Source organism: Taudactylus pleione, unplaced genomic scaffold, assembly GCF_031769625.1.
Source record: "Taudactylus pleione unplaced genomic scaffold, aTauple2 ptg000617l, whole genome shotgun sequence".
Classification (NCBI taxonomy): domain Eukaryota; kingdom Metazoa; phylum Chordata; class Amphibia; order Anura; family Myobatrachidae; genus Taudactylus; species Taudactylus pleione.
Genome location: NW_028285019.1, coordinates 465,840 through 492,720, shown reverse-complemented (window position 1 = coordinate 492,720; position 26,881 = coordinate 465,840). Strand labels below are relative to the sequence as shown.

At 45.0% G+C, this 26,881-nt stretch overlaps 1 protein-coding gene across 1 annotated transcript; it reads left to right on the top strand.

Annotated features, from left to right (window-relative positions):
- Positions 1-17,438: 17,438 nt before the first annotated feature.
- CTLA4 (cytotoxic T-lymphocyte associated protein 4) lies at positions 17,439-26,489 on the top strand. The gene is made up of 4 exons (XM_088454457.1): positions 17,439-17,493; positions 19,151-19,501; positions 22,150-22,280; positions 26,400-26,489. Exons 1-4 carry the CDS (start codon positions 17,439-17,441, stop codon positions 26,487-26,489), a joined length of 627 nt encoding a protein of 208 aa, XP_088310583.1.
- The last annotated feature ends 392 nt before the right edge of the window (positions 26,490-26,881 follow it).

The window sequence follows — 26,881 nt, the reverse complement described above, 5'->3', positions numbered from 1 at the left end:
TGTGCTGTAGTACAGTGTGCATTAGTGTGTACTGTGGTGTAGTACAGTGTGTATTAGTGTGTACTGTGCTGTAGTACAGTGTGTATTAGCGTGTGCTGTGCTGTAGTACAGTGTGTATTAGTGTGTACTGTGGTGTAGTACATTGTGCATTAGTGTGTACTTTGGTGTAGTACAGTGTGTATTAGTGTGTACTGTGCTGTAGTACAGTCTGTATTAGTGTGTACTGTGCTGTAGTACAGTCTGTATTAGTGTGTACTGTGCTGTAGTACAGTCTGTATTAGTGTGTACTGTGCTGTAGTACAGTGTGCATTAGTGTGTACTGTGCTGTAGTACAGTGTGCATTAGTGTGTACTGTGGTGTAGTACAGTGTGCATTAGTGTGTACTGTGGTGTAGTACAGTGTGTATTAGTGTGTACTGTGCTGTAGTACAGTCTGTATTAGTGTGTACTGTGCTGTAGTACAGTCTGTATTAGTGTGTGCTGTGCTGTAGTACAGTCTGTATTAGTGTGTACTGTGCTGTAGTACAGTGTGTATTAGTGTGTACTGTGCTGTAGTACAGTGTGTATTAGCGTGTGCTGTGCTGTAGTACAGTGTGTATTAGTGTGTACTGTGCTGTAGTACAGTCTGTATTAGTGTGTGCTGTGCTGTAGTACAGTCTGTATTAGTGTGTGCTGTGCTGTAGTACAGTGTGTATTAGTGTGTACTGTGTACTGTAGTACAGTGTGTATTAGTGTGTACTGTGCTGTAGTACAGTGTGTATTAGTGTGTACTGTGCTGTAGTACAGTCTGTATTAGTGTGTACTGTGCTGTAGTACAGTCTGTATTAGTGTGTACTGTGCTGTAGTACAGTGTGCATTAGTGTGTATTGTGCTGTAGTACAGTGTGCATTAGTGTGTACTGTGGTGTAGTACAGTGTGTATTAGTGTGCGCTGTGGTGTAGTACAGTGTGTTTTAGTGTGTGCTGTGGTGTAGTACAGTGTGCATTAGTGTGTACTGTGGTGTAGTACAGTCTGTATTAGTGTGTACTGTGCTGTAGTACAGTCTGTATTAGCGTGTGCTGTGCTGTAGTACAGTGTGAATTAGTGTGCGCTGTGGTGTAGTACAGTGTGTATTAGTGTGTACTGTACTGTAGTACAGTGTGGATTAGTGTGTACTGTGCTGTAGTACAGTGTGTATTAGTGTGTGCTGTGCTGTAGTACAGTGTGTATTAGTGTGTACTGTGCTGTAGTACAGTGTGTATTAGTGTGTACTGTGTACTGTAGTACAGTGTGTATTAGTGTGTACTGTGCTGTAGTACAGTGTGTATTAGTGTGTACTGTGGTGTAGTACAGTGTGTATTAGTGTGTACTGTGTACTGTAGAACAGTGTGCATTAGTGTGTACTGTGCTGTAGTACAGTGTGCATTAGTGTGTACTGTGCTGTAGTACAGTGTGCATTAGTGTGTACTGTGCTGTAGTACAGTGTGTATTAGTGTGTACTGTGGTGTAGTACAGTGTGTATTAGTGTGTACTGTGTACTGTAGTACAGTGTGTATTAGTGTGTACTGTGCTGTAGTACAGTGTGTATTAGTGTGTACTGTGCTGTAGTACAGTGTGCATTAGTGTGTACTGTGGTGTAGTACAGTGTGTATTAGTGTGTACTGTGCTGTAGTACAGTGTGTATTAGTGTGTACTGTGCTGTATTACAGTCTGTATTAGTGTGTACTGTGCTGTAGTACAGTCTGTATTAGTGTGTACTGTGATGTAGTACAGTGTGTATTAGTGTGTGCTGTGCTGTAGTACAGTGTGTATTAGTGTGTGCTGTGCAGTAGTACAGTGTGTATTAGTGTGTACTGTGCTGTAGTACAGTGTGTATTAGTGTGTACTGTGCTGTAGTACAGTGTGTATTAGTGTGTACTGTACTGTAGTACAGTGTGTATTAGTGTGTACTGTGCTGTAGTACAGTGTGCATTAGTGTGTACTGTGGTGTAGTACAGTGTGTATTAGTGTGTACTGTAGTACAGTGTGTATTAGTGTGTACTGTGCTGTAGTACAGTGTGTATTAGTGTGTACTGTGCTGTAGTACAGTGTGGATTAGTGTGTACTGTGCTGTAGTACAGTGTGTATTAGTGTGTGCTGTGCTGTAGTACAGTGTGTATTAGTGTGTACTGTGCTGTAGTACAGTGTGTATTAGTGTGTACTGTGTACTGTAGTACAGTGTGTATTAGTGTGTACTGTGCTGTAGTACAGTGTGTATTAGTGTGTACTGTGCTGTAGTACAGTGTGTATTAGTGTGTACTGTGTACTGTAGTACAGTGTGTATTAGTGTGCACTGTGCTGTAGTACAGTGTGTATTAGTGTGTACTGTGCTGTAGTACAGTGTGTATTAGTGTGTACTGTGCTGTAGTACAGTGTGTATTAGTGTGTACTGTGCTGTAGTACAGTCTGTATTAGTGTGTACTGTGCTGTAGTACAGTGTGTATTAGTGTGTACTGTGCTGTAGTACAGTGTGTATTAGTGTGTACTGTGCTGTAGTACAGTGTGCATTAGTGTGTACTGTGGTGTAGTACAGTGTGTATTAGTGTGCGCTGTGGTGTAGTACAGTGTGTATTAGTGTGTACTGTGGTGTAGTACAGTGTGCATTAGTGTGTACTGTGGTGTAGTACAGTCTGTATTAGTGTGTACTGTGCTGTAGTACAGTCTGTATTAGCGTGTGCTGTGCTGTAGTACAGTGTGTATTAGTGTGCGCTGTGGTGTAGTACAGTCTGTATTAGTGTGTACTGTGCTGTAGTACAGTGTGTATTAGTGTGTACTGTGCTGTAGTACAGTGTGTATTAGTGTGTACTGTGCTGTAGTACAGTCTGTATTAGCGTGTGCTGTGCTGTAGTACAGTGTGTATTAGTGTGCACTGTGGTGTAGTACAGTGTGTATTAGTGTGTACTGTGCTGTAGTACAGTGTGTATTAGTGTGTACTGTGCTGTAGTACAGTGTGTATTAGTGTGTACTGTGCTGTAGTACAGTGTGTATTAGTGTGTACTGTGCTGTAGTACAGTGTGTATTAGTGTGTACTGTGCTGTAGTACAGTGTGTATTAGTGTGTACTGTGCTGTAGTACAGTGTGTATTAGTGTGTACTGTGCTGTAGTACAGTGTGTATTAGTGTGTACTGTGCTGTAGTACAGTGTGTATTAGTGTGTACTGTGCTGTAGTACAGTGTGTATTAGTGTGTACTGTGCTGTAGTACAGTGTGTATTAGTGTGTACTGTGCTGTAGTACAGTGTGTATTAGTGTGTACTGTGCTGTAGTACAGTGTGTATTAGTGTGTACTGTGCTGTAGTACAGTGTGTATTAGTGTGTACTGTGCTGTAGTACAGTGTGTATTAGTGTGTACTGTGCTGTAGTACAGTGTGTATTAGTGTGTACTGTGCTGTAGTACAGTGTGTATTAGTGTGTACTGTGCTGTAGTACAGTGTGTATTAGTGTGTACTGTGCTGTAGTACAGTGTGTATTAGTGTGTACTGTGGTGTAAATCCAGGTTGGATTTCCTTCTTACATAACTGCTACTTTGAAACATTGGGCAGTCTCGCACGGAACTCGCTGATGCTTGCAGTCCGCAGTTTATTACAATTGCTCCTATGACTTTAATATATAGGAATAAACAAAGTTGTCTTTTATTGTGCTTTAAACAAAATACTTGTACACACAGGCTATTTTCTAGGTTGTAGTTTATAAAGCAACTGGCTACAGTAGGAATCTTGTGGCTGCTTTTTCCAGATACTGTATAATGGAATCCGATACCTCATCTGCTGTAACTGGTGCAGTAATAGTATTAGTCCAACTAAAGGACACTTCACTCTGTATTAGAACCTGCAGGAAGTGCCCCTGCTAGAGAGAGCAGAACGTCTCACACACAGGACCTCATTCAGAGCCGGACGCAATCAGCCGTTCGCCCGCAGTAGGTACGACCATCCAAATGTCAAACCAAGAGCTCGCACGTGTGGTCGCTCGTAGCGAGTCTACCGTCCCATATTTCCCCAACCCCTCCTCTAGCTAACGAGCGTCCGAAATAGCGAGCGCACTACTCGTTTTTTGTTGTAGTGTTCGCTCGCACAAGTACGACCGGAAGTAGGCCTATCATTTGTCGATTGCCTTGTTTCTCGTTCGGCAAACATCCGTGAATCGATTGGTGCCAATCATTACCTTAATTTACTTAATTGTTGGTCGAATGTTTTAAATCTTGTTTCTTTTTTGAATGTCAATAAACTTTATTGTTTGTTTTGTGTTCATTTTGGTCCGTAGATTCCGTCCGCTTTTAACGGCAAACTTGTTTATCTTAAATCCAAAGGCAGTTTGTTTGTTTTTTTATTTGCTGTTATGTTGGTTTATAATTTAGAAATTGTTTTTTTTCCGGCTTCTTGCTAACGCTTCCAAATGCAGCAAGCCAATCCTAAGTCACAATATATTTTTATGGGTTGTTCACATGACTCACACATTAACCAATAGAATTGTTCATGTTATTTATGAAAGTACATTAGCCAATCAAAATTTAGGGGTCCCTGTAATAAAACTGACTTGTGTAAAAGAAAACCATTGCCATCATGAGAGCCAGTGCTTTTACACGACGTGAGCTGCTGGTGCTCACTGATATACTAGATCGCCGTATAACGGACAGGCTGCCCCCCGTCACCAACATGCTCAAGTGACGGGCGTAGGCGGAGGTACGGCGCAGGCTGCAGTCAATGGGGTTTCGGAGGACCATCGGCCAATTGGAGCGCCGGTGGTCTGATTTACGGCGCCGGTCCCCACACCTGCTTGCGCATCTTCGGATGAGGATCCGTCGGCGTAAGTGGATATTTGAATGTTTATATATCTATGTCAATCTGTTTTTAATTTTTGTCTTTGCTAATGTAAATTTGCATTAATGCGTGTGCATGTGTGCAGTATGCGTTTCTATTTGGCTAAATGAGACCTTGTTAATGTTGTTTATTTTAAAATTTTCTTTTCTTTTGGGTTAATGTTTTACATTTAAATTGTTTTTTGAAATACATATTTGCTAATATTCCAAACTATACATCATTTAGGTCAGGAGCGGATCCAGAGACGGACCCCTCTCCCCAACTCCCACCATGTCCTCCCCTGCCCACTCCTCCCAAATTTCTCCACCCTCCCCTGACCTGGACATCCCTATTTCCCCTCCCTCTCCTGCTCCCCAAATCCAAATAACCCCTCCCTCCCCTATCCTGCCCATCCACATTCCCACACCCTCCCCTGATGCACCCACTCTTGTTTCGACTCCCTCCCCTTTATCCCCACCAGAAATTACTCCACCTTATTCTTCAGTCCACTGACACACTTCATCGGAGGATGAGGATCTGGGCCAACCTGGCCCTGAAGCTGCAGGTATTTTGTTTTTCATGTGTGCAATTAATTTGTGAAAAGGTGCCCTATATGCATACACTGTGGTATCCCTGAATACAATCTAAGGCCAGTCCAAATTTGTACTTTTTTTTTTTTGGGTTACATCATCCTTTTTTTTTGTTTTGGGTGCTAATTAATGTAAAAATTCATCCCAAATTTTAACATTAAAATGTATTCATTATTTTAGGAGTTGTGTTTTTGGTGTTTTTTTTTTTTTTGGTTTGGAGAAATAATTTTTGGCCGATTTTCTTCATGTTTCATAACAAAATAAAATTTTCAATAACCACATATGCCAGAGCCAAATACAAGTTTCATTGTGCTTTTTTAAATTTGTTGTCTAAAATCAATATACAAATTGTGTAAGGATTATTTCAGATGCCAAAGTGATTGTTCAACCCACTATTCTCATGTTCATGTTTTTTTAAGTTGTTTTTTGTGCCAATTGGTAATTTAGGCAAGTTCATGTAACCAGTATATTTGTGTCCAAAAATTAGCATGGTATGTTAACTAATTTTCTTTGAAAATCATACTGTCTTTTGTTTTTTGTTTTTGGTAAAAAATAAAATTAAATTAAAACACAGATTTGTCTTTCAACAGACCCAAGGAGGTGGGATCATGAGATTTTGGGCCATATTTTACAGATGAGGGGCTATTTGGTGCAGCTGCTTGTTTATTTGTGCCATTAATATGTTTTTTGTTTTTTTTTGTTAATAAAATTTTTTTTTTTTCAAAAAATCTAATTTATTGACTCAAACATTAGCTCACAAGGTCAATCAATGCTTGTTTTTTTTTGTTTGTTTTTTGAATTTGCATATGAAAATGCAAACAATGTTCCAGACTAAATTTTTTTTTTTATAAAAAAAAAAATCTGAGTGGTTTTCCAGAAATTGAAGACATATTTTGTCAGTCCAAAAATTGGGTAAATTGACATTAACTCCATAATGTTTTGCTAGAATACTCTTATGTAGTTATTTAATTTCTAAAAAAATATAAATGCAACTCCCAAAATAGGAAAATAAAGAGGAAAAAAGGTTGGGAAAACTATGCAATCATGTTGTTAATTGTTAGGTTAAAAAGACAAAAATACCAAACCCCCCCAAAAAAAACACTTGGAAATTAATTTCAAAGGTACTGTCCATTTGTGAAAGGCTTTTGGTGTTTTTTCATGTAAAAAAAAAAACTAATAAAATTGAAATTTTTTTAATACACATTAGCTCACAAACCAAAAAATATAGACACAAATTGTTGTAAATCAAAATCAAGAACTGGTTGAAGATGTGCATGCCAACATGTTGTCCAACATCAGGTAAGAAACACATTTGTCCATGTGTAAAGTTAATTTGTGAGTCATTATTGTCACAGGCGATCAATTTCAGGAAGTAAGCAGGTTGTTTGGATTTTGAAAAAAAAAAAAAAAAGTTTACAGTTCAAAACATAGGATAGTTAACACACATAATTTACCTTATTCCCAATGTCAACAAATGAAAAAAAAAGAAAATCAAATACCTGAAAAAACGAGTAACTACGTCATCACGTATGGAACCCCCAGACACTCTCCTAGGACCAACCTCAGGGGGGCCATCCTCCGGCAAGGCATCCTCTGGCCGCATTACAACACCACTTCTTATGGCGATGTTATGGAAAATCCCACACAGGACCACAATTTTGGAAACCATAGCCGGCAATACATTAGGTCGCCACCAGAGCGGTGGAGGCATCTAAATCGGCCTTTTAAATGGCCGATACAGTGCTCCACCACCTGCCTGGTGGCAGTAAGTGCGGTATTAAATTGACTTTGTGGACCTGGTGTAGGGACCAAATAAAGAGTGAGCGGCCAGGGCGTGCAAGGGTAACCACTGTCTCCTGCAATTTTAAAAACAAAAAAGGGTAAAAAAACCATTTAACAAAAGGGAACATCAAGACATTAAGGGTCCCACTTACCCAGAAGCCACGCATCACCAGCTTGTAGGTTGTTTAATTTCTGCCAAAGCCCTGATTGCCGGATGACAAAAGAATCATGTGCACTTCCTGGGAACTTGGCATTCAGGGACAGGATCTGGAGGGAGGCATCACATACCACCATTACATTCATTGAATGAAAATGTTTACGGTTCCTAAATATAACCTCCAGCACTGCTGGAGGCTGAAGTGGTATGTGAGTGCCATCCACAACCCCTATGATGTGTGGGTAGCCTGCAATTTCGAAAAAATTTTGCTTCACCACACTAAGGGAACCCATATCCAATGGCATATTAATAAAATGCTGGAGGTGCTTAAATAACGCATCCATCACGCCCCTCAGGATCCGGGAAAAGGAGGACTGTGAAATTCCTGCCACTATTCCAACTGTGGTCTGGAAGGATCCTGAGGCACAAAAATGGAACACCGACATAAACTGTGTTAGTGGTGGTTATGCTGTTGGATTGGTAATTTGACTTTCAAGATCACTCTCTATTAATGAAAGAGTGTCTAGGATCATTTTTGGTGGTAGACGGTAACGCCTTAACACCTCATCATCAGGCATTCCAAAAAGGGTGACACATGTTTGAAATATCTGGGGCCTTGCACGCCTACGAGGCCTACACCTAGGAGGATGTCCAGGTTGGTCGGGGACTGTGACCATCGCCAATAAAATTCGGCCAACATCATTCTGAAATGTTAAGCAATGAAGTTAAGATTTAGATTGTTGCGAACGTTAAAAAATACTTATCTTTTCTGCATAAAAAGACGAATCTTACAGAGTTGGGCAGTGACATCTTGTAGTAAACCTACGAATTTGTTAGTTAGAAGAAAAGAACACTCAATATTTGACATTAAATTACAGACTAAGGCAAAATGAACCAGAATGCATGCACTACCCAGATGATGTTTATTTAAAAACACAACTTTTACAAAAAAGGGACTGTCCGCTTAACAGTGACCTTGGCTAACTATACGCCACATTTAACCTTAACGCCAAAACCACACACATAAGATCGCAAAATACTACGCCACATTTAACCTTAACACCAAAACCACACACATAAGATCGCAAAATACTATGCCACATTTAACCTTAACGCCAAAACCACACACATAAGATCGCAAAATACTACGCCACATTTAACCTTAACGCCAAAACCACACACATAAGATCGCAAAATACTATGCCACATTTAACCTTAACGCCAAAACCACACACATAAGATCGCAAAATACTACGCCACATTTAACCTTAACACCAAAACCACACACATAAGATCGCAAAATACTACGCCACATTTAACCTTAATGCCAAAACAACACACATAGATTGCAACATACTATGCCACAATTTTGGGGTTAAATTTGTAAACAAATCAAACATGGCAAATCTGTGAGGTTTTTAGGCACAACACTGCACAGCGTTACCACTAATGTTGAAAAATACAAGTTTATAAGGATAACAAAATACACTTACCACATAGATGTAGACACCCAAAGTTTTCAAATCCTAAAAAAACAAAGAACAATTTCAAACAACTAAATGAAAGAAAAGGAAACAAGTATTAACATTTTGTTAATTCTTAAAAAAAACATGTAAAATCGAAAGAAAGTATATTATTAATCCGCAACATTTACAATATATAACAAAATTTATAAAATAAAAAAAATTAAAAATCGTACCTAACCAAAGCCAAAAAAATTATTCACAATGAACACTCGAAACTCGACGCCTAAAACCACGACCACGACTCCAAATCCAACTCCAAATCCAACTCCAAATCCAACTCCAAAATCCGACTCCAAACTCTAAACAACCCACCCCGAAAACAGGCCAGAAAAAAGCCTTAAATAGCCTAAACTTTCCCGCACAAATCAATGACGCCCAATAGGTGCGCCCAAAGCATGATGCGGCCGCGTAATGCACACGCAACTATAAAAATGACACGAGCGCACTAAATTGGTCTGCTTTAATAATTTTCGAAAAATTGACCACTGAGGAGCAGCCAAACCCAATTCCTGAAGCACACAGTAAGTATCTCAAAAATTGAATGTCTCAAAACATTACAAAAATTGTATTGTTTTAAATTTTTAACATTTTTTAAAGGCATGGAGACAGATAATGAGGAGGTTGCGGGTCCCAGCAACCAGCCTCGTAAAAAAAAAAAAGACAACCACAATTCACAAGAAAGGAGATGGAGGTTTTGGTGCAAAAGTGCATGGATAACATGGCCCATGCACCAAGAAATATGGGTGCAACACAGAGGTGGAAACTGTGGGAGGACATAGCCAGCACTGTCAATGGGGTTGGTGACTTTGTCCGTTCAACCAAAGAGGTCAAACGCCGGTATGTAAATGCTCTCACCTAATTCCCAAAATGTGGAGGAACATTAAAAATCTAAAATTAATTTTTTTACCAACAGATGGAGTGACTTCAAATATCAGCTAAAGCAAAAGTTGGCTGATAGGGCTAGGCATGCAGGGGGGACAGGTGGCGGGCCAACCCCTGTGTCACTGGAGCTGACCGATTTGGAGGAGCTGGCACAGGGGTGTGTGCAGGAAGAGGAGGTGTTTGGTGTGTCCAACATGGACACAGACATGCCAGACTTTGCGGCTCCACATGTTCCCGCAGGTAATTTAGATAAAACTGTTTAAATTGTTTTTTTTTGTAAACTTAAAAATGTACTAATATTTGTATGATCTCTCTTTTACACACAGGCACAGAAGAGGACGAGTCTGCTCCAGAACTGAGGTTTGGCCGCAGTAGATCTGCTGGCTCTGCAGGAGAGGAAGCAGTATTTCCGGCTGGGGACCCTGTGGCGGACAGTCCAGGGCCTTCCCCCTCGCAGACAGTGGCCCTTCTCTCAGATCTCAATGAGAAAACGGATAAAAACACAGAGATTCTGATGAGGATGGAAGCCAATCTGCTACGGTTGGTGGACGCCCTGGAGGAAAACGCTACGGCCAATGTCAGAATAGCTAATGCCCTGGAGTAGCTCATCCGCCTGCGCATGTTGGAGCCGGCCTCCCTTCCTGCCAGAACATCAGGGCCCTCCACCTCTGGCGCAACATCAGCCATCCCTCCAACTGTGCCTAGCCCTATGCCTAGGCCAGAGGAAACACCAGCTACCTCTGGCCAGGCAAGGCGTACGACCAGACGGACAAAGTCATGCTCCCTCCAACATCAAGCCAAGCGGGGGAGAAGGCGTTGACAGCACTGGCTAATTCCCCCAAATTCCATCTCTGTGTTTGCCCCATATTTTTGCACCACAAACCTCCCTCTCCTTTCTTGTGAATTGTTTTTTTTTTTAACATTACTTTATTTTTGGGATCTAACAAAAAAAAAAAATTGGCTGAAAAAAAAGCTACATTTATAACAAAATGTGAACATTTAATTTTTGAAAAAAAAAATCTTAAAAAAAAAAATTGTGTGTCAAATTCATTAGCAAATGGCTAAAAGGGACTGGAACAAACATACTTAAATACATAACAAAGGTCGTATACTAAAAAAATGTTTAATTTAAAAAAACATAAGGCAACAGGTAAGTAAACAATAACACAAGCAAAGCAATTAGTAGCTGATTGTCTTTCTGTATTGTAACCAAAATGTTTAAAAATGTTAGAAATAGAAAAAAAAAGTTTTGGGCTTTTTAAAAACAAAATAAATCTGACAACAACATGCGTACGGAATCTAGCAAAAACATCAAGCATTTTTACCTTTGTTGAAACATTTATTTTGTGATTGCTGTGATTTCAAAACACAAACAAATAGGAACACAACATGCGTTCCAAATTTACCTAATAAATCATGGCCATTGCAAATCACCTTCTCGCAAGTGAACCAATTATTAGGTGACTGGTCTTGTGCCTTGTAAAGGAGAATAGCAAAACATTGATTCGCTAAGGGAGCTACGAAGAGACCATCGTCTTTGCGAGAGCCAATACCCTACCACAAGCTGAACGAGCAGTCATAATGGAAACTGGATCACACAGTGACGTATCCAAAAGACCGTCCAAATTGGATGTTCGCACAATATAATACATGTATGCCCAAAAAATGGCTGGACACGCCTGCGTTTTCTCATCTCCACCCCCGTTACCACCTATAAACGGAACATTCTGCCAATCAAATTACATAGGTCACTTCCTGTTCGCTGTGTATACGAGCGAACTAAAAATGACCGCAAAGATCCAGCCGCACATGCGCAATGATAACCGGATGCATGCGTGGTTTAAAACAATCGAGTGTGTACGAGCGAACGGCTGATTGCGTCCGGTTCTGAATCAGGCCCACAGTTTGTTATAGAACATTTAGCATTCTTTCAGAGTTGTAATATTGTTACATGTGTACAGGCATTGCATACAGTACACCCATTGTGCCTTTGGCAGGGCCGGAGCTAGGGGGGGCTGAGGGGTCATGTGCACCGGGCGCCATCCTCCAGCGGCAGCAGCCACATACTTCTATGTGCCGGAGGTCTGCAGATAGAGACCTCCGGCAGTGGTGCGCGCCGGACAGTGGTCAGTGAAAATCGGCGCAAGATCCCACCCTCCCTCCTCCCCTCGGAAGTTAGGGTAAGAGATCAGGGGGGGGAGGAGGGGGCGGAGAGGGACGGCAGTGCTGCACAGGGCGCACTGCCGTCTAGCTACGACGCTGCCTTTGGGAATGTATAGTGACAAACAAAACATCGTCATTCATGGATTTCCAGTCAAGTGTGCTCCTTGTACCACTCAGGTGGCATGACCTAGACTTTTGCCTTGATTACACAGCCTATAAAAGTCTCTGCCCATTACAGAGTTCAGTTGATCTGTCATCGGTCCTAGTTCCCTGATGTAACCTCTGCATGAACATAGACTTGTATTAAACCCTGCCTGCCCAGTGACCTCTGTTGGGACATAGAAAGCTTTCTGCCATGGCCGTCTGTGTAGGTTTTGCCCCAGGTTTCATCTATCTGCAGCTTAGCGTTCATGTCTGTTGTCTTGGTATGTTAGATATCGCTACTAGAAAGTCTCTGTAAATATGAGTATAACGCTGTGTGGGCATCTCAGTACAGGAGAGTCTGCTATGTCTATGGACATGGAGCTGTCATAGGGAACAATAACTAACTGCAGGTACAAGAAGAGAAAGTACAAGTGCACAACTCCAACATTACTAATTATATATAATACATTATGCAATAGAATTTTGCAATACATATCTATCTTACACTTTCTTACACTTCACCTTCTCTCATTAGAGTGATGCCCTGGGGCGGCTCAGCTGGGCCTGTTTGGGGGGTCCTGTGCTCTGGATTTCAACCCCAGTAGGTTAGGGACCTACCCTCAGAGGTTACCTGGGCGTGGTGGGTAGGCCCATAACCATGGCCATGATTATGCTAAAACCTCTATGTATTGCAAAATTCTATTGCATGATGTATTATATATAATTAGTAATGTTGGAGTTGTGCACTTGTACTTTCTCTTCTTGTGTTTGCAACAATAGTCTCCACAGGTAGCACCTCCCATTATATATATATTCAGGGTGTGCAGTCTAGGGCCCCCTTTTCTATAAACTTACTGTGGGTGTTTGCAGGGGGTCAGTAGGTCAGATGTTATGGTGCCTACAGTTAGAATAGCGATGTGCTCACGATCCGACCTGAGGCACGATTTCCCCTGAACTCTCCCCAGGCAGCTCCCCGGCAGTCGTGGTCACGATTTGGAGTAAAAAAATGTCCAATCTGACTTAAGATCTATCGTGCATCCAGTGCGTTGTGTCCCACATTGTCAAATCTGCCCCACAGCATGGCAGAACTGAAGATGCGAGGTACGACGAGCGGGGACGCGCATCGGCATCGTGATCGTGAGTAGAAACTCACGATTTGGCCATATTTTACATGATTTGTCGTCACGATTCATCGAAATCGGGCAAATCGTGTAAAAAATCGCCATGTGTATACCCACCTTTAGTCTACATATGGTACAGCTTAACCAGTTCTTAGATGTATTGTAATCTGGCAGTAGAGAAAGTAACATAAGACACAGGGATATCAGAGGTGTAACAGCAGTAGGGGGATGCAGTCAGGAAGCCGACGGTCGAAATGCCGACTGCCGGACTCGCGACTGTCTAATCACGGCAGGGGTCTAATGACAGTTGTCGACCTCCCGACGCCTGTCATTTTACCTACGCAGGGAGCCCGACGCCCAGCATACCAATCGAAGATAAGCCGGGTGGCGGGCGCGGACAGCCGTGAGTGGGGAGGGTTAGGTTTGGTGCTCCCAGGGGGGTACTTAGGGTAAGGAACCCCCCAGGAGGGTTATTGTTAGGCTAGGGGAAGAGGGGCTAGGGTTAGGCACCCTCGGGGGGAGGTTAGGGTTAGGCACCCCCCGGGAGACTTAGGTTCAGGCTGCGGGGAAGGGGGGGTTAGGGTTAGGCACAGGGGGGAAGGTAAGGTTAGTAATATAGAAAATACTTACCTGTCCGGATCTTCACTGCTGGCGTTTCAGCATCGGTATTCGAACCCGCGGTAGGCAATCTGTGTGGACTATTGCAGCCTGGAGCTTACGGTAGTGCTGGGTGTTGTAGTGTGCCAAGATGAGCTGTGCAAATTCACTGGCAGATAATAACCCTAAAGTCCCTCTGTGTATCAGTGGAGATATAAGGTAGTTGCAGTTATTGTTACTCCCTGTACTGGCTGGTATTCTGGTGAGAGCCTCTGGAGTCCGTCCTGTCCTCATAGAGTCTGATTTCCAGAGGCTCCTAACACATACTTGGACTCCACTGACGAGAGAAAGTTACAGTCCCCAATACGTCCTCATGCGTCTGACACCTCTTAGAGAGAGTAGAATAGAATCACCTGTAATCAGATAACGGTCTATAAGGCTGACGAAATACAGATGTGTCCTCATTTACCTATTGTGTTTCTGCCACATAGTGTATGAGGCGCTGCTCGTCATGGATGCTCTGAGAAAACACGCAAAGGGGCCTATTCATCAACCGATAAATGGTCCGGTAACCATGCAGAAACGCTAGTTTCCGCATTTTTAAGTTACCGGGCCATTCACCATTAGGGGTCCTATCAGACCCCCCCGGTATTCAGCAAACTCCGAAAACAAAGTTTTCGAAGTTTGCTTGCGAGAACAAGCGCTATCTTCAGATGGCGCTTGTTCTCGGATGCCCGATCGTTCCTATGGGAAGGAGTACAGAGGATACGAAAAGGGATGAGAGCAGATCCCTCTGCCGGCTCCTCACCAGCTTCCTGGTGGCTGTGCGCATGTGTTGCCGGGACGACGGGGAGCAGGTAAGTAGCGCAGCTACAGAAGTATCTGTGATACTTTCCACGGGGACAACTGCTTTTCGGAGCAGTTGTCCCCTCACTGGAGCAATGTTGAATTGCTACGGTGTCAGGCTTCCCCCTCTGCGAGTTTTAAACTTCATCATCGGAGGCCATACGGACTTCGTTGATGAATAGGCCCCATAGTGCGCTATGGCAAGCTATCGCATGGTGAGAAACAGCACAGTGTAATAGCAGTTTTCAAAAAACAGATGGCGTATTTTCAAAATTGCACCGAGTCTGTGTTGTTCATCTACGCAGCAGCTGCCATATCAGGAATGGCCAGGAGTCAGGACAGTATATTGTAGGTGTTGTACAATGGTAACAAATAACGACTCTCACCTGTCCCATGTATCTTATATATACTGCACCTGTGTGCACTTTGCATGTGTCTAATGGCGGAGCAGGAGGATAATGGCGGAGCAGGTGGATAATAGCGGAGCAGGTGGATAATGGCGGAGCAGGTGGATAATAACAGAGCAGGTGGATAATGGCGGAGCAGGAGGATAATGGCGGAGCAGGTGGATAATAGCGGAGCAGGCGGATAATGACAGAGCAGGAGGATAATGGCGGAGCAGGTGGATAATGGCGGATAATGGCGGAGCAGGAGGTTAATAGCGGAGCAGGCGGATAATGGCGGAACAGGTGGATAATGGCGGAGCAGGAGGATAATAGCGGAGCAGGAGGATAATGGCGGAGCAGGGGGATAATAGCAGAGCAGGTGGATAATGGCGGAGCAGGAGGATAAAGGCGGAGCAGGTGGATAATAGCGGAGCAGGTGGATAATGGCAGAGCAGGAGAATAATGGCGGAGCAGGCGGATAATGGCAGAGCAGGTGGATAATAGCGGAGCAGGAGGATAATAGCGGAGAAGGTGGATAATGGCAGAGCAGGTGGATAATAGCGGAGCAGGAGGATAATAGCGGAGCAGGCGGATAATGGCAGAGCAGGAGAATAATGGCGGAGCAGGCGGATAATGGCGGAGCAGGTGGATAATGGCGGAGTAGGAGGATAATGGCGGAGGAGGCGGATAATGGCAGAGCAGGTGGATAATAGCGGAGCAGGAGGATAATGGCGGAGCAGGTGGATAATAGCGGAGCTGGTGGATAATGGCGGTGCAGGCGGATAATGACAGCTTTTGTGATCATTTCGCTTCTGTGTACATTGCAGGGTCGGGTATTTTCAGAGCCCCTCCCCCTGCGTGTGATTTTTATTACATTCTGGCAAAAGTGTTTGCGAATAGCAGCGATAATAAATTCTAATTATTGGGTCTGTATAGCCAATATTTAGTAAATATACCTCTGAGAGCTTAAATACAACACATGGTATCAGTGGCGGATCTTACCTAGGGGATACGAGGCTGCAGCCCCCCCTGTAACATCCGCCACTTCAGTGAGCCAGTGTAGTCTGTGGCTGTCACTGCACTGGCTACACTGTGACTGGAAGTGGCTTCCCATTGGCTGCGAGGCTGTCAATGCACTGGCTCCACTGTGACTGGAGGGGGCTTCCCATTGGCTACGAGACTGTGACTGCACTGGCTCCACTGTGACTGGAGGTGGCTTCCCATTGGCTGCCTGACTGTGACTGCACTGGCTACACTGTGACTGGAGGTGGCTTCCCATTGGAAACGCCACCTGCCAGTCACGCTGAAGACAGGCAGCCAGGAAGAAGTGTCTCCCCCAGGGACTGATAGTCCGGGCTGCGATCAGCCTTACAGGGCTTCTCTGGGCTGCAACCAATGCAGCCTCGAGAAGCTGGTGTTATGCGCCACCGCCGCTCATGCGCATGCACCGGGCCCGGCGCCTGCCAGATTCATTGAGCAGGTGCCGGAACCCAGGCCAGAAACAGCGGCAGCCCCCCTGAGGTAAGAGGGCAGGAGCAGCTGCTGTATGGTATACCGTAGTATAAGTACCAATGTTATTATCACACCACAGATTTGTTAACATAACTGGGGCGGGTGATGGATTAACAACAGGGCAGGAGGGGCAGTCAGCCCACAGCCCCCCCCACACATACATACAGGGACCCCATAGCTACATCATCAGTGTGGGGGTCACTGTGGTATATGAGAATTGAGAAGAATGTGTGGCATAATGTGAACTGGGGGCACTACAGTGTGTTTAACACATTTGTGGTGCCGGCATAGGCGAGCGCGCAGGGGTCACACCCCAATGTCAGCACCCCCCAGTGCTAGCCTACACATATCGCTCAGAGTGAGTCCCATCTCCGCCATCCCTGGCCTATATCATATATACAGCACATGTTTTGGGGCACCAAGTGTTACCTTATAGCTCTCTCCCTATTCTGTATGAAATTGAGTTCCTAGAATAATAGCAACAAATTATAATAAGTGATGTGAAATGTCTCATTGTTTTCCATTGCCAGATCGGCTTGTTTTGGTCACGCAGAGTTTCTCAGCCTTTAATGTGGTTATGCCAATACGTAACTGCTTCATCCCACCACTTCCTTTCTCGTAAAGCCAAAACACAGAGCGCAGAGCAGCCTTTAGGTTTGTGTCTATGAATCTGAGGTTATAAATGCCGACGTTTGTGTGACCTGAGACATCGTATCAAAGCCTCAGTGGCCTCAGACATTTCCTGGTGGCTCTTGTTCAACTTGTCTAATGCAAACAGGCTGAACAAGCTGACAGAGGCTCCCCACTTCCTAAAGAGCCCTTATGTGGCATGAAGAGCCGATAGGTTATTATATAGTGACACAAATATAAAGCTGACTTTCAGTAAGTAGGCAGAACTCTGGATTATACCTTTGGAGCACAATGTGGACACGTGTGTTGGTTGGAGTCACCTGGTTCTGTGTCAGTGTGTTGGAAGGTAGGTGCAATTGGCAGGTGGGCTCACAGCCGACATTGGCAGAGATTTATTTTACTGTTTTGATTTTTTGTAGTTTGTCCGTAGTTTAATGACTTGACAATAACATTGTAATATTAGAAGCCATATTAATGGAACAAGTAATTTTAACGGGTTGGGTACGGGATGCCTAAGCTCGGCACCCCTGCGATCAGAATCCAGACGCCAGCATCCCCACAGGCTTAGGATACCGACAGCTGTTCCTAAACCTACCCCCCCTGTGCCTAAACCTAACCCTTCCCCTAGTGCCTAACCATAACTCTCCCCCTAGTGCCTAACCCTAACTCTCCCCCTAATGCCTAAACCTAAGTCTTCCCCTAGTGCCTAACCCTAACCCTCTCCCCCTAGTGCCTAACCCTAACTCTCCCCCTAGTGCCTAACCCTAACCCTCTCCCCCTAGTGCCTAGCCCTAACTCTCCCCATAGTGCCTAACCCTGACTCTCCCCATAGTGCCTAACCCTAACTCTCCCCCTAATACCTAACCCTAACCCTCCCCATAGTGCCTAACCCTACCTCTCCCCATAGTGCCTAACCCTGACTCTCCCCATAGTGCCTAACCCCAACTCTCCCTCCTAGTGCCTAACCCTGACTCTCCCCATAGTGCCTAATCCTCCCTCCTAGTGCCTAACCCTAACCCTCCCCATAGTGCCTAACCCTAACTCTCCCCCTAGTGCCTAACCCTAACACTCCTCATAGTGCCTAACCATAACTCTCCCCCTAGTGCCTAACCCTAACTCTCCCCCTAATGCCTAACCCTAAGTCTTCCCCTAGTGCCTAACCCTAACCCTCTCCCCCTAGTGCCTAACCCTAACTCTCCCCCTAGTGCCTAACCCTAACCCTCTCCCCCTAGTGCCTAGCCCTAACTCTCCCCATAGTGCCTAACCCTGACTCTCCCCATAGTGCCTAACCCTAACTCTCCCCCTAATACCTAACCCTAACTCTCCCCATAGTGCCTAACCCTACCTCTCCCCATAGTGCCTAACCCTGACTCTCCCCATAGTGCCTAACCCCAACTCTCCCCATAGTGCCTAACCCTGACTCTCCCCATAATGCCTAACCCTAACTCTCTCCATAATGCCTAACCCTAACACTCCTCATAGTACCTAACCCTAATCCCTTACCCCACTACTTAACATCGGGATGCCGGCACCAGGATTCTGTACGCAGGAAATTAAACTACTTTCCATTTTGACACCTGGCCATGTGTAACAAGTATAAGCAATTAGTATTGAACAATTAGTTTTATCACTTATATAAGATTTCCCCATTAGGTGCCATTGGTGACTACCAATGATAATCGTATCTGAAAATGAGGGGACACGCCTTTGCCATGAGTTATTCCTCCATAGAAGCCACCACAAGCTTAGTTTTCAGTGACCCCAGATGCATCAGAACAGTTATCACAATCCCCCCCCCCACCCCAGCCCCAACTCTATTAATTTCCCAGAGACAGTGTGATGGGAATAGGAATAAACCACATGAAACCTATCCGTGTACAAATACTTATTTTCTTAATAAATCTTAAGAGCTGAGATTTAAACAGTGTCCTCGCCGTATGCTACAGTGTGACGTAGTTTAGCTCCGGGTGACAATGACATAGGCTGATGTTTCTGCTTGGCAGGTGCCCAGGTGATGCAGCCGGAGGTGGTGGCATCCAGCAGACATGGAGAGGCCACCCTAGTGTGTGGCTACAAGGTGAGGGGAAAAGTGGAGGAGATACATTTCAGTCTTCTGAGGAAAACCCGGAACCGCATGGCAGAGATTTGTTCATTCTCCTACTCAGCTAATTATGAGCCAGCTACAAGTGGTGATGCCATCCAATGCTTAGGTGTGCCAGGTCCGCACAATGTCACCTTTCACATCTCTGGGCTACAAGCAGAGGACACAGGGCTGTACGTCTGTAAGATGGAGATCATGTACCCTCCTCCCTATCGGACCACCGAAGGTGATGCAACCTTTATCTATGTCAGTGGTAAGTTCTGTCTCCTATCAAAAGGTGTGTGCGCGGCGCTCTGTAGGACTTGTGTGAGGACGGGGGCACCTAAGTACCCCAGGTGTCCAGTGGGAATCAGTATGATTTACCGCCGGACCCCTGCCCGGCAGTTGGAATCCTGACAGCAGAAAGCCGGAAGATGAGAAAATCCCGATCGTCGAAGGTAAGTATATACTAACCTAATTCAAACCCCCTAACCCTCCTTTAGGGTGCCTAACCCTAACCTTCCCCCCCCAGTGCCTAACCCTAATCCCCCCCTCTAAGTGCCTAAACCTAACCCCCCCTTCCCCACCGCCTAACCCTAAGTCCCCCTCCCCCTAGCCTAACCCTAACCTCCTGGGGTGGTGCCTAACCCTAAGTCCCCCACGGGAGCCCTAAACCTAACCCCCCCCACGCGGTTGTCCGCAACGGCGCCCGGCATCCCTTCGATAGGGGATGCCGGGCGCTGGTCTCCCGGCATCGGTAAAATGACAGGCGTCTAGATTTATACGCCTGTCATTTAATCCTCGCCGGGATAAAGCAGTCGGGAAGCCGCTGTCGGGATTACGTCCGCTGGCTTCCCGACTACATACCGTCCACTCTCGGTTAGTAGTGACATACTGTATAAAAGAGAGGTTTTGTACACAGCGCTGAGCCTGTGTACAGTGTATTGTGTGTCAGTATAGTGTTCTCGGATGCTGAGGGCTGTGTGTGAGATGTGGGGTGTAAATACCACAGGATACCGTGTTAATATTTATTTATTTACTTTTATGTACAGTACATTAAAGGGTTTATGTATCAAGCAGTGAAAAGCGTCGAGAACATAGCAACCAATCGTCTCCTACCTATTATTTATAGACTGGACTTGATAAATGCTACTTCAAAGCTGATAGGTTGCTATGGGCAACATCTCCACTGGTCACTTCTTCACGTGATCACTCCTTGATACATAGACCCCTTATTTACAGTGTTATCACTGCCAGAAACTCTGATTTTAATATAACATTTGTAATTTTCATCAAGATCATCACCTACACTATTTTATAAATCAGGGTTTAGATCTATTTATAAGAAATACTGACATTGTTTTCTATTATAGAGCCAGTTGTCCTCAAACAATAATATATTTTTGGTACCTCTAACCAATTTGATGCTTTGAATCTATAAATGTATCTACAATAATACATCAGTTATGGGCTATGCGCGTTCATGAGATTGCTTTCTTCAGACTGCAGAGCACAAAGCTGTTAGCTCCCTACTCTGAGGTCCAGGAGCGAACTCTCTACTTAGACAGCCCAGGGGTGAGCTCCGTACCCTTACAGGCCCAGCGGAGAGCTTCCTACACTGATAGCCCTGGAACAAGCTCCCTGCTGTGATGGTCCATGAGCGAGCTTCCTAGTCTGATGCCCACAAGTGAGCTTCCTAGTCTGACGGCCAAGGAGTGACCTCCATACTCTGACAGCTCAGGGGAGAGCAACACACCCTGTTGGCCAAGGAGTGAACTCCCTAGTCTGATGACCCAGGAGTGAGCTCCATACTCTGACAGCTCAGGGGAGAGCTCCCTACTCTGGTGGTCCATGAGTGAGCTCCCTAGTCTGATGCCCACAAGCGAGCTCCCTAGCCTGATGGCCCAGGAGCGAGCTCCCTACTGTGACAGCCCAGTGGAGGGCACCATACCCTGTTGGCCAAGGACTGAGGGCCTGATTCAGAGCCGCTCGTAAGCGATGGTCGCACATCTGCGCATGCGTATGGGTCGCATGCGTACCAGTCATTGCGGTCGGAAATCGTGTGCTCGCAAAATAGCGAGTGCCTGCTAATTTGAGTGACAGAATGAGGTGTTTGTGGGTGGTAACAGGGGAAGGTGCTTGAAAACGGGGGCTGGAGATCCGAACGCAGGCGTGCCCAACGGTCAAAACGGGCGTTTAATGGGTGTGCATAATTAACAAAGCAGCGTCATCGACCACGTCACTTGGTTGTCTTTTAGCCTGAACTGCTCGCATGATTGCGGTAGGAAAATGCTACCACAAGAATAGCGAGCAGTTCATACGCCTTTCGATGTACTCGATTAATCAAATAAATAGCGGAGATGACGTATGATGCGAGTGGCCAAGGGGCGTCTTTATAAAATAGCGAGCGCATGTTTCGGATGCTTGCTCAGACATAGAGGCGTCAACAGACCGCAACGAGCGAGCGCTCAATTTAAATAGCCAGCCCCTTTTTCTGAACGAGCGAGCGCAAATAGCGTCCGGCTCTGAATGAGATCCTGAGCACCCTAGTGTGACAGCCCAGTGGTGAGGTCATAACTACCGTATGTCAAAATTGCAGACTTCCAGGCTATTTTATTTATACCTCACAGTTCTCCTGCATGAAGCTTGTCCATAGGAGACGTAGTAAAGCAAAAATATTACTATCACAGCACTTGGTGACAGGTCTGCCTATAGCTAACATTGTATATGTATATCTATTGTTTTGCAGCACAGATGGAGGTGGCAGATCATTGAGGCTTGTATTCTTATTGTCCTCATGTTACTACCACCTGAGATCTGAACTAAGGTCCATTGTTCTGTAACAATATAACTGATGTAACTCTGCGGCACGTATGACAAAACCCCGCCTGATAGACGTATGTCACTTTGCTGATTTTACAGATCTCACCTCCCAGTGCGCACAAGCTATGGAGCCAGCTGAGAGAAAGTCGTCGTACGAGTGGGTGTTACTCGCCATCTTTCTGGTGATGTTACTCTACAGCTTATTTGTTACATGTGTTCTGCTCTTTAAGGTAAGTTATTTAAGACTTTCATAACATCCAAAAAATACTTTATTTAATAAGTTTCTTTGGGGCCACTGGCGTATCTACGCTGCACACGGACCCCCCACACCGTACACTTTGCACCCGTATACTGTAATGACACTGAGTACCACATTGATGCTGTAGCAGTAGCAGAAATCACGGGGATAATGGCTCGGGAGCCGGTAGAGAAGTCACCAGTTATCTGGACGGGCGCCATGTTTCCGGAGACCTGAGCATGCGCCGTAGACTCTGGCACAAAGCTAGAGGATACTGCGCTGCCAAAGAGGAAGGGGTTGTATGGGATGGACATCGGAAGCCCGGCATCAAATGGTGGCTGGGCTTCCACCATCAACACTTTTGATGCGATGATAACTAGCCATCGCATCAAAAGAATTATGTGAAAAAAACATTGCGGTTTCGCGCATGTGTAAAAGTTACCTGCGGCCATTTTTTAATTTAAACAGCTGGATGGCCATCGCTTTCACACCATAAGAAGCCGGCTGCCTTTGGAAAGCCGTCATTGAATGGTGAAAACACGACCATCGCAAGAAAACATTGATGGTGTTAAACCATCGAACATCGATGTCCATCCCTAATTTGCACACGGGCACACACCTCTCTTAAACCACCCCTGTTTGGAATAGTTTGGAATATTCCAAGTAGTTACTACTATACTGTACAGCTCAGTGATTTGCTTATTCATTAAATCTAACATTAATGCCTAAGGAAATAATGCTTCTAGGTAAATAGACATTCCATTTACACTATTGACTCCATATAAAATGTTCCTAATTAATGCATTAAGCCCAGAACAATAAATGTATATAACTGAATGTTATTAGTATTTATATACGGAGAAAGGAGGTAAAATCGCTCCCCAGTCTGCGATGACGTTCCACAGCAAGTGTATAAATATGATACTATGGCTATGGGCCCATTTAACAACAATACATAACTACATAAATACACTTGCTAAAGAGGTTCTGTCATCCTTTTACTGTTTAACAAACAGCGGTAATCTAAGATTGTCACAGTATCACTCTCACCATCTTCAGATGACGGAGCAATGCGGTCCCCATCGGCAGCAGCAGCCGTTCCAGCTTCAGCAAAGCCTTTTAGGCACTGCCGGGTCCTTGCCGGGTTAAACAGTCACACGCATTCATTAGTATCACTGCGATACTAAACAAAACATGCCGCTGATATTTACGTTTGTTAATAAATGGGGCCCTTTATTCCCTCTCCATGAATAAAAGTATCATTATACACATTTTTTATTATTCCCAGCTCCAGATAGAACATATATGCAATTATACATGTACCGTGTACAGGGCGGTACAGTGAGAACATGTACAGTGTGCGTGTACTGTGTGCAGGGCGGTACAGTGAGAACATGTACAGTGTGCATGTACTGTGTACAGGGCGGTACAGTGAGAACATATACAGTGTGCATGTACTGTGTGCAGGGCGGTACAGTGAGAACATGTACAGTGTGCATGTACTGTGTACAGGGCGGTACAGTGAGAACATGTACAGTGTGCATGTACTGTGTACAGGGCGGTACAGTGAGAACATGTACAGTGTGCATGTACTGTGTGCAGGGTGGTACAGTGAGAACATGTACAGTGTGCATGTACTGTGTACAGGGCGGTACAGTGAGAAAATGTACAGTGTGCATGTACTGTGTACAGGGCGGTACAGTGAGAACATGTACAGTGTGCAGGGCGGTACAGTGAGAAAATATACAGTGTGCATGTACTGTGTGCAGGGCGGTACAGTGAGAACATGTACAGTGTGCATGTACAGTGTGCATGTACTGTGTACAGGGCGGTACAGTGAGAACATGTACAGTGTGCATGTACTGTGTACAGGGCGGTACAGTGAGAACATGTACAGTGTGCATGTACTGTGTGCAGGGTGGTACAGTGAGAACATGTACAGTGTGCATGTACTGTGTACAGGGCGGTACAGTGAGAAAATGTACAGTGTGCATGTACTGTGTACAGGGCGGTACAGTGAGAACATGTACAGTGTGCACGGCGGTACAGTGAGAAAATATACAGTGTGCATGTACTGTGCACAGGGCGGTACAGCGAGAAAATGTACAGTGTGCATGTACAGTGTGCAGGGCGGTACAGTGAGAAAATATACAGTGTGCATGTACTGTGCACAGGGCGGTACAGCGAGAAAGTGTACAGTGTGCATGTACTGTGTGCAGGGCGGTACAGTGAGAACATGTACAGTGTGCAGGGCAGTACAGTGAGAAAATGTACAGTGTGCATGTACTGTGTGCAAGGCGGTACAGTGAGAAAATGTACAGTGTGCATGTACTGTGTGCAGGGTGGTACAGTGAGAACATATACAGTGTGCATGTACTGTGTACAGGGCGGTACAGTGAGAACATGTACAGTGTGCAGGGCGGTACAGTGAGAAAATATACAATGTGCATGTACTGTGCACAGGGCGGTACAGCGAGAAAATGTACAGTGTGCATGTACAGTGTGCAGGGCGGTACAGTGAGAAAATATACAGTGTGCATGTACTGTGCACAGGGCGGTACAGCGAGAAAGTGTACAGTGTGCATGTACTGTGTGCAGGGTGGTACAGTGAGAACATGTACAGTGTGCAGGGCGGTACAGTGAGAAAATGTACAGTGTGCATGTACTGTGTGCAGGGCGGTACAGTGAGAACATGTACAGTGTGCATGTACTGTGTACAGGGCGGTACAGTGAGAACATGTACTGTATACAGGGCAGTACAGTGAGAACATATGGTGCAGACCTTATAGTGACCCATTGATCAATATGACAGTTTCGGAGATGCCGCGTTCACCTTTCAGTGGATTTAATGAAGTGTAATGTGCTACATGCTGCTATCGACCACAAAATACCATAAGACACGTCCAACTTAAACATTTACTCATCCACTTCCATATATATTTGTGTTTGCATGTGGCAGTAATAATTATCAGCCTTTCGGTCTCATTTATCAACGAGTTTTATCACTCACAACGAATGATAACTGGCACTGCGTATTATAAATGGTCTCCAGCCAATCAGCTCCCAGCTGTCACTGTGTATGATAAATGGTGCTCCAGCCAATCAGCTCCCAGCTGTCACTGTGTATGATAAATGGTGCTCCAGCCAATCAGCTCCCAGTGATAGCTGGGAGCTGATTGGCTGGAGCACCATTATCATACACAGTGACAGCTGGGAGCTGATTGGCTGGAGCACTATTATCATACACAGTGATAGCTGGGAGCTGATTGGCTGGAGCACCATTATCATACACAGTGACAGCTGGGAGCTGATTGGCTGGAGCACTATTATCATACACAGTGACAGCTGGGAGCTGATTGGCTGGAGCACTATTATCATACATAGTGACAGTTGGGATCTGATTAGCTGGAGCACTATTATCACACACAGTGATAGCTGGGAGCTGATTGGCTGGAGCACTATTATCATACACAGTGATAGCTGGGAGCTGATTGGCTGGAGCACCATTATCATACACAGTGACAGCTGGGAGCTGATTGGCTGGAGCACTATTATCATACACAGTGATAGCTGGGAGCTGATTGGCTGGAGCACCATTATCATACACAGTGACAGCTGGGAGCTGATTGGCTGGAGCACTATTATCATACACAGTGACAGCTGGGAGCTGATTGGCTGGAGCACTATTATCATACATAGTGACAGCTGGGAGCTGATTGGCTGGAGCACTATTAACATACACAGTGACAGCTGGGAGCTGATTGGCTGGAGACCATTTATCATACACAGTGACAGCTGGGAGCTGATTGGCTGGAGACCATTTATCATACACAGTGACAGTTATCACTCGTTGTGAGTGATAAACTGGTTGATAAATGAGACCCTCTATCAGGAAGAAATGTGCAGTATTAATCCAGAAAGGACACTAATGTTACATAAGCATCATTGGGAATGACATCCGTGGGACAGCTGTGGGACGGTCTATGTGGGACAGCCGTGGGACGGTCTATGTGGGACGGTCTATGTGGGACGGTCTATGTGGCATAGAACGTTCGGTGCCTCACGTGACACCTTTCTAAAAAAATTTTTCTTCTATATTAATATTTTACAGCAAAGGAAAAAGCGATGGGAGACTGGATGTTATGAGCAGATCCTGCCATCCAACTACAAGAGTTATTATCCTTATTACATCCCAATCTGATCCATAATATCAGCGTCACTGCGCAGAAGCCCCTCCGTCTTGCTGAAGATCTTCATATTAGCCCTCTGACCCTGGAGGACCCAGCTGAGCACATTCGTCTAACACAGAAGGTTATCAGCAGCCCTGAAATATAGCCCAGAGCACCCCCCCTCCATATTAGTGCCCTCTATAATATATATTATGCAGGTGTATAAGTAGCTTCACACCCCAATGTACCCGTCACTGTCCATCTGTACAGATTTGTGCCTGATGGCGATATGTACAGTACATTACGCTAATGCAGACGCAACTGCCATGTGCTACGTAGCTGCTGAGCGAACATGCACCAATGCTGTAGCCACCTAGGTATGAGATGAGACCCCCACCAGCGGATTCGCAGATCCAAGCGAGTG